The sequence below is a fragment of the Suricata suricatta genome, chromosome 8 (assembly GCF_006229205.1).
Source record: "Suricata suricatta isolate VVHF042 chromosome 8, meerkat_22Aug2017_6uvM2_HiC, whole genome shotgun sequence".
Classification (NCBI taxonomy): Eukaryota; Metazoa; Chordata; class Mammalia; order Carnivora; family Herpestidae; genus Suricata; species Suricata suricatta.
In genome coordinates, this window is record NC_043707.1 from 115,570,749 (window position 1) to 115,581,952 (window position 11,204).

The 11,204-nt window shown below is 41.8% G+C and overlaps 1 protein-coding gene across 1 annotated transcript in view; it reads left to right on the forward strand.

Annotated features, from left to right (window-relative positions):
- The first annotated feature begins 10,697 nt into the window (after positions 1 to 10,697).
- Positions 10,698 to 11,204, forward strand: part of SFPQ (splicing factor proline and glutamine rich) — a 16,514-nt gene continuing 16,007 nt past the window's right edge. The window contains 1 exon segment of the mRNA XM_029946496.1: positions 10,698 to 11,204. Within this exon segment, the coding sequence (XP_029802356.1) occupies positions 10,809 to 11,204 (396 nt within the window). The 5' untranslated portion in view covers positions 10,698 to 10,808.

Genomic DNA, 11,204 nt, shown 5'->3' on the forward strand with positions numbered 1-11,204 from the left:
CTCCCTCAAAATAATAAATAAATTTAAAATAAAGTTATGGAGGGGTGCCTGGGTGGCTCAGTCGGTTGAACGGCCAGCTTAGCCTCAGGTCATGATCTCATGCGTGATTCCTGAGTTCAAGCCCTGCATCAGGCTCTGTGCGGGACAGCTTGAAGCCTGGAGCCTGCTTTGGATTCTGTGTCTCCTACTCTCTTTGCCCTTCCCTGCTAATGCTCTGTCTCTCAAAGAGAAATAAACATTAAAAAATTTTTTTAATTAAAAAAATAAAGGTATGGGGATAGACTGTATATAATTCTTGGTACCACCACTTAATACCGATATGACTGGGCGCCTGGGCGGCTCAGTCGGTTAAGCAGCTGACTTCACCTTAGGTCATGACCCCGCGGCGCACGGGTTTGAGCCCTGCATGGGGCTCTGTGCTGACAGCTCGGAAACTGGAGCCTGCTTCGGTGTGTCTCCCTCTCTCTCTGCGTCTCCCTCACTCACTCTCTGTTTCTCAAAACTGAATATATGTTAAAAAATATTTTTAAGAAAAATAACTGTGTGGTTCTAGGTAAGTAACTTAATCTCTCTGTATTCCAATTTCCTTATTTCAAAAAAAAAAAAAAAAAAAAACCAGTGACATAAGAAAAACCATAGGGTAGTAAAAATGAAATGAGTTAATGCATGTAAATCCCATATGCATATAAAGTCCATTTTAGAAAATTTGGAAATTATAGAAAAACAGAGATAAAACCAGAAATCACCCCACCTCACTAACTTGGTGAGCAGCAGCTAATCTCAGTAGTGCTTTTATACAAATTAGAAACGTTGGCCCTGCCTCAAGATACTTCACTGCTCTCAAACCAGAAAGTTGTCTTAATAGGGGGCACCATTTACTCTTTACATGGAGACATCAGGCATGAGCCAAGATTGTCTGGAGCAAAACAGAACATTTTGTCACCTCATCTGTGGATGACAATGTAGGATGTTTTCAATTTGAGGCGATTACTGATAATGTTAAGATGAACAAATGTGTGCGTAAAGTTTTCCCTGTATTTAGAATTTAGGCTAGATTCCAGCATCTAGCAAGCAGGCATGCAGAGGGTATTTGTTGAACAGAAATGAATGAATGAAGGGTGGGGGCAGGGGCTGGGGGGTGGTAGGCAGCTGGAAGGAGAGGGAGACTGTGGGGGAAGGGAGGAGAGAGAGAGAATGGATTTGCTGAAGGGAATGCTAAATTAGTTTCCACAAGTGCAGTATCAGTGGTGGCTGTTTCAATTTGTGTTAACCTATATGAAAAATGGTATCCCAATTTAATTTGCATTCCTGTAATTATCAGTGAAGTCAAATATTTTCCGTATTTTTGTTCATTTATTTTGGCTGTTTATTGATAAAATTGTATATAGTCTTTCTATATTAGAGATATTGAGCACTTACAATTTTTCTTTGCAACTATATTTTCAGTTTAACTTTTAGCTGTTGTGATTGTCTTGGTTTTTTCACATGGTGATTTCTAATCTTCATGCAGGGAAATTTATTCCTATTTTGTTTTGTTATTTATTTTATCACATTAAATCTTAGAAATTTCTCTTCCTGACAAAGATCTGATATTCACTTATATTTTTGTTCCTCAGTCTTTCAGGATCTGATTTAATCATATATTTATCTCTTTAATCCATCTGCATTTAGTTTGGTAATTTTATTTTTTTTATGCACAAGTTGTTCCAATACCATTTGTTGAATATTTCTTTCATTTTTCATCAATATCTGATGTCATCTTGTGGTAAAAATTCACATATATGGGCCCTGTCTCTGTGCTAACTTCCTCCATTTGGTGATTCTTTGAATTTTTTTTTTTCACTTTTTAAAATCAGTCCAAGTGGTCAATTTAACTGCAAAGAGAGATAAATGTCTTCAAGGCTATATATAGTACCTGTGTGGAGGAAGCCTGGAAGGATCTTTAGTTCACTGTGGGAATGAGAGGTGACCAAGATCATGTAGAACATCGTAATCACTTCAGGCTATGTCTCCTCTCCCCATGAATAAATAGATAGAAAAATAATTAAATAAATAAATGAACTGCCAACAATTTGTCATCCCTAAACAAAGGAAAGCAAGAAGAGTGAGGCACTATGATTAATCCAATGTCTCTATTATTGAGAGAGGCGATCTAGCTGCTGATGAGATCTGCTAGAAATTTTACCCAGTATTGAAATCAAACCTTCGTAAAATTCTTTGCCTGGAGACTCAATAACAATAGAGTAATGGAGTGTGTGCAGCTAGCGGCTTTCCAAGGAGATGGAGGAAGAGGCACGGCCACTGAGACACCTAGTGGTGAGGATCTTTACTGCATTGTTAGAGTGCCAGTTGGGCCCATCTAGAAGCCACTTATTCCAGTGGAGTGTGAATTTGGGGAGCTTAGATGCCCTCTTTTCTCCTCCCCAACAACATGATTTGAGGGTTGTGCTGCATGCATAAAGCTATAGAGACAAGTTCCAAAAGATCCAGAAACTGAATAGCCTCTGCAAAGTTGAAACCATGAAGCTAATTAACCAAAATTAAGCTGACCACAGTTTAAGAGGTAAATTTAGTCAATTCAATTAATAGTCATTAGGCAGCAGCAATGCATTTCAGCAAGCATATTATCTCCATCCCCTACCTATCCTTCTAGACTCATAAAAAGTTGTATCTGAGGGGCGCCTGGGTGGCTCAGTCGCTTGAGTGTCCGACTTCGGCTCTTGGCATGATCTCATGGTTTGTGAGTTCGAGCCCTGCATCAGGCTCTGTGCTGACAACTCTGCCCCTCCCCTACTTGTGCTCTATCTCTCTCTCCGTTTCTCAAAAATAAATAAATTTAACAAAAAAGTTGAACCTGAGGATAATTATACTTGTTATATATTGTAATTATAATTTTGAATTGTAAGTTCACCCACATCCAGAGTATTACAAGCGAAGATTGTTCCACATGCCATCCAGGATAATTTATACTTGAACTATGGAATTGTGCCTAATATCTGAAATTAGTCATTTATGACTGGGGGCATTCTTCAATGACTCCGAAAAGGAAAGATTAATAGATTCATTCATTCACTCATCTCTTATTTCATTCAAATACATATTGAGTGTCCCACCACTAGTCTCTGGGGCTATGTTGGTTGAAAGAGAATCTCGGTCATTGCCCGCATGATCTTGCAACTTAGAGGATACAATTTAGAAAGTCTCCACAATCAGTGAAATGTTAGGAGAATAAAGTACCGGTTGACAATCAAGTGAAGCAGCTTGGTCTCTGGGGTCACAGAAAGTCTTCAGAGAAGGGTAGGTGTTAGTTGAAGTCCTGAAAGACAGGTGAGAGCTACCCAAAACGTGGGAAGAGAGTGGCCAGAGGGATACTATTTCAGGTAAGAGCATGATAAATTAAAGAACTCAAAATCAGTCAGCGTGACTATAGCAAAGAACGGAGGAGGGAGAGATAAGGGAAGATCGAGATGGCTGGGGGAAGGAGGGCCACCTTAGGACTTTTGAAGTTTGTTTGTTTCTCCTAAGGGCAATGTAAAGACAATATATTTTTTAAATTTTTTAATGTTTTTATTTATTATTGAGAGGCAAAGAGAGAGAGAGACCATGAACATGCGAAAGAGAAGGAGACACAGAATCTGATGCAGGCTCCAGGTTCTGAGCTGTTAGCACTGAGCCCAGTGCGGGGCTCGAACTCACAAACTGCAAGATCATGACCTGAGCCGAAGTTGGATGCCTAACTGACTGAGCCACCCAGGCGCCCCAAGACGAAAAGTTTTAAAGAGGAGAATAAGAAGCATCAGATTTGCTTTTTTTTTTTTTTTTTTTTTTAAGATAAATTTTGGTTGCTCCCTGGAAAATAGGAAGGAGGAGGGCAGTTGTGGCCCATTTAGGAAGCTTTCGCAAAGGTCTAGGTGAGAAATCAGGTTAGTGTCCTTGCTGGGGTTACAGTGGTGGTGGTGTTTTCATCTGTAAAGTGAAGGAAACAATACCATCAATCTCATAGTAGTAATGAAAATTTAATATTAAATATTTATGACAGTGTCTGGCATGTAGTAAATGGTCAATTAATTTTGGCTATTTTTATGATATTGACTATTATTTGAGGCAGCTCTTTCTTAAGGGATTTATTAAATCTATATTAAGGGATTTTTCTTAAAGAAAAAAAATAAAGGATTTTCCTCTGGGAAAATCAAACTTTTGACATTAGAGTAAGAGTGAGTAAATGAAGGTCAGATACCATTCTAGAGGTATATCCATTATCTGCATCTTTTACAGTTAACAGATGTGTAGTGTACTGTTCATGTAATTTTTGAAATATTTTTTAAGGTGTACTTTTGAGATAAAGAGATGGAATGTGAGCAGGAGAGGGGCAGAAGGAGAGGGAGACACAGAATCTGAAGCAGGCTCCAGGCTCTGAGCTGTCAACATAGAGCCCAATGTGGGCTCAGACTCACAAGTGGTGAGATCATGACCTGAGCTGAAGTCAGATGCTTAACTGATTGAGCCACCCAGGCACCCCACGGTTTGTGTAGTTTTAAAAAATTGATAACTAAGCCTATAAGCAAACCCAAGCATCAACATTTGGAATGAAAGGAGGGGGTCTAGCAGAAGGTAAAAAGTTTGAAATGTTAAGTTAGAAAGAGCTGGATTCAAGTCCCAGCCATTTATTAGCAGTAATGCTGGGAAAGTCACTAAACTTCTGTAAGCCCGGCTCCTCATCTGTAAAATGGAAATACTCCTGGTATCTAGATCATAGCTTTGTTGTTAACATTAATGGCGACAGTAGAGTGCCAGGTGCAAAGCAAATGGTCACTAAGTGGCAGCTATTCCCACTATGTAAAATGGAGGAAATTACTTTTCCATTTCCTAATGTGGCTGGTGTAATCTGAGAAGATTTTAATTCAATATAATATTTTTTAGAATAATCATCTTCTTGATTCAAAAATTTTAAAACACTGTAAAACTTAATGAGTGTGGAAATTTATCAAAAGCCTTTTCAGCATTCATGCACTTTTCATGTATTCGTGAGATATATTAGCTTAACACTTCTTTAAAAAAGTTGTTTTAATATTTACTTATTCTTTAGAGAGTGAGAGATAGAGTATGAGCAGGGGAGGGGCAGAGAGAGAGAGTGAGACAGAATACGAAGCCGGCTCCAGGCTCTGACCTGTCAGCACAGAGCCTACACACGGATGGAACGCATGAGCCATGAGATCATGACCTGAGCTGAGGTCAGAGGCTTAACTGAGCCATCCAGGTGCCCCAGTACCTTTCTTCTAAGACCTCAATCACTTTCCTAATGTTAAGACATTGCACTATTCCTAAGAAAAACTCTTAGTGTAGTGGATCATTCTTTTAATCTACTATTAAATTCAAGGATAGCCTTTCTTCAAAAATATATTACAAAGGGACTTGGCTGTCGCAGTCAGCAGAGCATGCAACTCTTGATCTAGGAGTCATGAGCTCAAGTCCCACTTTGGGTGTAGAGCTTGCTTTAAAATGAATTAATGAATAAATAAATAAATAAAGTTCATCTAAAAATGTACTACGAATTTATTGCCTTTTTAAAGAATATAATAACCAGACTTTTTTTTTTTTTTAAGGAACAGACTCTATTTAATGTGGTTTCAGACTTTTTTTTATTCTACTCCACTTGTCTTCAAATGACTTTAGTGATTTTTTATTTTTTTCATAACAATAGCTAGTGTTTATGAGCACTTGGAAACTACTAAGCACTTTGCATAATCCTCACAAGTTCCCTAAGGAGTATGTACCCCTTAGGGAATGTGTTAGAAAAGTGAAGGATCGTGGTACCAAGTCCTGGAGATGGAACCAAATCCTGTTCTTCAGTGTTATGCTTTCAGTCATTCATTCAATACACATTTATGAAGCTTCTCTGTGTTAGTGTCTGTGTTTCGCTACCAGTGGTAGTCTTAAAGAACTCAAACTCAGAATCCCAGTCTAACAGAGGGCATCGACAGTAAACAAGTGAAGAAACATACAAGTGCAATGTGTGACCAGAGCTATTCTATACATTACACCACGTACAGGCTTATTTCAGATGTGGTGATTGGCAATGAAGACTTTCGGAGGTGATGTTCAAGCTGAGACAGAAGAATGAAGAAAGTTTTAACTGCAGAAAGTTGTGGGGGAAGAGTGCTTCAGGCTAAGTAAGCAGCAAGTCCAAATACCCTGGGGCTAAAAGCATAAAGACAAAGTAACTTGATAAATCCTAAGAACAACAAGTAAAAGGAGTCATGGAACTAGACAGATATGACTGGGTTGGGATACCTGGCTGGCTCAGTGAGTAGAGCATGCAACTCTTGATCTCAGGGTTGTGAGTTCTTGATTTCTACCCATGTTGGGGATAGAATTTAATTTAAAAGATATTATTTATTATTATTATTTTTTTTGAGAGACAGCGTGAGCAGGGGAAGATCAGAGAGAGAGGGAGGTACAGAATCTGAAGCAGGCTCCAGGCTCTGAGCTAGCTGTCAGCACAGAGCCTGACGCGGGGCTCGAACCCACGACTGTGAGATCATGACCTGAGCCGAAGCCGGATGCTTTACCGACTGAGCCACCCAGGCACCCCTAAAAGATATTTTTAAAAAAAGACTGGGAAAGCAGACAGGGGTCAGACCAAGCCAGGCCTTGTAATATTATTGGTAGTTGTTTAGATTTTATTCTAAGAGCAATAGAAAACCACTGGAGGGACTTTAAGGGAGGAAAATGACATGTGAACTATATTTCTTAAAAGATCACCCTAGCTGCCAAACGGAAAATGGATTAGAAGAGGTGCCTAGGTGACTCAGTTACGGCTTCAGCTTGTGATTTCAGTTCAGGTCATGATCTCACGGTTTGTGAAATAGAGCCCCAAGTCAGGCTCTGTGCTGACAGCACAAAGCCTACTTGGGATTCTCTCTTTCCCTCTCTCTCTCTGCCCCTCCCCCACTTTCTCTCTCTCTGATAATAAAATAAGCATAAAAAAAAAAAAGAAAAATGGATTAGAGAGCACCCAGAAAGAGAGCAAGAAGACAAGTTGAAAAGTGGTCGCAGTAATTTTAGGTAAGAGATGGAGGTGAAAAAGATTAGGTTGTAGTGGTAGAGATGGAGAGAGGTAAATGGATTCAAGATATACTTTGTAGGTAGAATTGATTTTGGGGTTCTTTGAAAAGAATGAATCCATGTTGTTTTTTAACAACTAGGCGATGCTAATTACTATTAGGGATGCTAGGGAAGATTGTGGTGAGCAACGGGTTAGGTTGATAAAATCAAGAGCTCCAGGTTAGACATACTAAATCTGACACTCCACTGACCCCTCCAAGTTGAACATTTGTCTTGGGAACTCAGAGAACAGATCTACCCTACTATGGGTATATAAATTTAGATGGTATTTGGTCTTGAAAAGATTATCTACGTAAGTAGAGAAGAGTTGTTAAAGAGTACCCAGAAATGAGCGGGGAAATATCTCAGCATTTAGAAATCCTCCGAGTGAGGAGTCAGCAACGGAGAGGGATCACTGAAGCAGGATATAAATCATGAGTGTGGTGTCACAGAGGGTAGTGAGAAGTGTTTCATGAAAGACAGAGGGCCATCTATGTGGAAGGCTGCTGACAGGTAAGAAGAGATGAGTATAGTTTAATTTTAGTTTTTTATTTAAAGATTTTTAATGTTTAATTTTGAAAGAGACAGAGTGCAAGCAGGGGAGCAGGAGAGACACATACACACAGGATCCACAAAACAGGCTCCAGGCTCTGAGCTGTCAGCACAGAGTCCGACGTGGGGTTTGAACTCACAAACTGTGAGATCGTGATCCGAGCCAAAGTTGGACACTTAACCAACTGAGCCACCCAGGTGCCCCAACTATAGATTTTTTAAAATGTTTATTTATTTTGAGAGAAAGAGAGAAAGAGCGATGAGGGGAAGGGCAGAGAGAGAGAGAGAGAGAGAGAGAGAGAGAGAGAGAGAGACAGAGACAGAGAGAGACAGAGAGAGAGAGAGAGAATCCTAAGCAGGCTCTGTACTGCCAACTCAGCTTTTAAACCCATAAACCACAAGATCATGAGCTGAGCCAAAATCATGAGTCAGATGCCCAACCAAATGAGCCACTCAGGTGCCCTGAGACGAGTATAGGTAAGTGTTTATTGGATTTTTCACCCTGTGGGTCACTGGCCTTTGTGACAAGGTGTCCTTTAAGAGAAGGGTGGGATGATTGGGGTGAGTTTAAGAGGAAATTGAGGTGATGAAATGGAGACCTCTAGTGTAGATTCGTTTTAGTTTTGTTGTAAAGAGAAATGAGGTAATGATAGGATAAAAGGAAGGTTTTGTTTATTTTGAAGATGGTGGTGTTTCAGGGGTGCCTGCATTGTTCAGTTGGTTAAACACCTGATTCTTGATTTTGGCTTAGGTCGTGATGCCATAGTGGTGACATGGAGCCCTACATCAGGCTCTGCACTGGGAGTGGAGCTGGCTGAATATGTATCTCTCTCCCTCTGCCCTTCCCTCACTCATGCTCTCACTCTCTCTCTCTCAAAAAAAAAAAAAAAGATGGTAATGTTCCAATAGAAGTAATGATACAGCAAGGTAAAATCCTTGAGAAGGCATGAGGGGCTGGGATCCATATATTAGAGGGGAGTCTGCCCTTTGATGGGGCAAAGACATATCTTTCATGGTATCAGGAAGAAAGACATAAAAGATGGGTATAAATGCAAGTGGGCCTTGAGTAGTTCAATCGGTTAAGTGCCTGACTTTCGGTCAGGTCATTTTCCCAAGGTTTGTGAGTGTGAGCCCTGTGTTGGGCTTGCTGGTGTCAGCTCGGAGCCTGGAGCCTGCTTCAGATTCTAGATCTCCCACTCTCTCTGCCCTTCCCCACTCACACTTGCACACTCCTCTCCCCCTCAAAATAAATAAACATTAAAAAAAAATAAATGCAAGTAGGCATGAGGCTTTCCAGCTGGATGAGAATGTTGCTCTCTGATGACTTTTACTTTCCCAAAGAAATGGGAGAATTCATTATGGTGCCCAAGAGAATAATGTGTAGGAGTTTGAAGGGAGAAAGCATGAAATACATTATCTCTGAAAGAAAGGAAGTGGGAAAGTAAATTTACCGGTGAAATTCAGTAAGATTGCCAGAAAAAGTCTAATGCTCCTTTGAGGTTTGTGGTCAAGACTTAAATTGAAAGCCTCAGCTCTCATTAAGAAGGTGAGTTGTTGGGTCCAAATAGGATTGGGTTGAGTGTGGGGCATCTGGGTGGCTCTGTTCATTGAGCATCTGACTTCGGCTTGGGTCATGCTCTTGTAGTCTGTGAGTTCTAGCCTTGCATTGGGCTCTGTGCTGACGGCTCAGAGCCGGGAGCCTGCTTCAGATTCTGTGTCTCCCTCTCTCTGTACCTCCCCCACTCTGATTTGTGTTCTGTCTCTCAAAAATAAATAACTGCTAAAAAAAATTAAAAAAAAAAGGATTGGGATGAGTGTAATGGAGAAAGAGGAAAACAAGGCAATCATGACATCTAAACCTGGTGACACAAGTTATATGAAGATAAGAATGTGAGAGATAGTGAAAAAGTAATACATTTAATGATTTGGAGGTTTTGAGGAAGTCAAAGAGTCAAGAGTTACTGATCAGACAGTTACAGTTACTGATCAGATAGCTGAGATTCTTGAAAAGGAGATTTTAGCAATGGTGTAGTTACTGGCAATAACAAACACAGGGTGTTGGGTGGCTGCTGTAGGATAGAAGATTGCTGGAGGTAAAGAATTGACAGAGTATTTGGTAATCATCCACCTTGATGTTGAATGATGAGGAGAAATAGAGATGGAGAGGAGGACAATGAGCCATGACCTCGTATTGAGGAATGATTGATCCATCAAAAGGTCCATAGATGACAGTAACTAGGAGTGTTAAGGGATATGGTTAGAGGATGCTGTAAGAAGAAGGATGGTGCCAATTGGTTGATTTCATACAGATATTTTAACATTGTAATTTGGAAGTATCTTAATCTGTCCACAAAGTGTTGAGTGCTAGGAGTTAAGGAAACTGTTATATTCCTCCTGTGATTTGTGCTTGTAAATTACTAGTCTACACACACACGCTCACACACACAGTCAAAACTTCTATTCTTTTTGAATAAAGAGGTCACTAATTTAAGCCTATCCCCAAGTTTATAATGCTAGAACAAACCTATACTCCGGTGAGGTTACAAAATGAAATCAGTAAGATTGGGTGTGTTGAGATCGGTAAGATTTAAGTTTTTTAATTTAATTGGCCCAGAACAAGGTAGAGTAGTTAGTAGACACAAGTAATTTATGCTTTTGAACCAGAGAACGGAGAACATCTGTTCTTTCAGGGCAAGGATACCCGCAGACAGCTCTTGGGGGTAATCAACAAAGAAAAGGGTCCTCTAACATCTCTCCCCAGGAGCTGATAGGGCCGTGGCTTATCAGGGAAAACTGCTCTGGCGAACCCATTCAAATTTCTCACAGCAAATCACAGTGGCCTGCAGCCAACTCCTTTTCCGCTCATTGGCCAACTGGAAACTTCAGCCCCTCCGGGCCTCCCTCCTCTCATCCGGAAGCCAATCAGAAAGATTAGCGCTCGGTAACTTTGTGTCATCAAGTACCGTACTTGCAATTGGCTATTGGAGCTACAGATCGAGAAGTAGGCGGGGCCAAGCCAGCTGGCCTATATAAGAGGAGGACAAAGGCGGCGCGCCGCCTGTGTCATCCGCCATCTTGTGCGAAGCAAGGTGGCCTCCACGTTCCCCGAGCGGCTTCTCCGCTTCTGCCTCGAACGCCCCTTGATTACGGACATGTCTCGGGATCGGTTCCGGAGCCGTGGCGGTGGCGGTGGTGGCTTTCACCGGCGCGGAGGAGGCGGCGGCCGCGGCGGCCTCCACGACTTCCGCTCCCCGCCGCCCGGCATGGGCCTCAATCAGAACCGCGGACCCATGGGGCCTGGGCCGGGCCAGGGTGGCCCTAAGCCCCCAATCCCACCACCACCTCCGCACCAGCAACAGCAGCAGCCACCACCTCAGCAGCCGCCACCACAGCAGCCGCCGCCACTTCAGCCACCGCCGCATCAGCCGCCGCATCAGCCGCCGCCGCATCAGCCGCCGCCGCATCAGCAGCCGCCACCGCCGCCACAGGACTCGTCCAAGCCTGTCGTTCCTCAGGGACCCGGCCCGGCTCCCGGAGTAGGCAGCGCT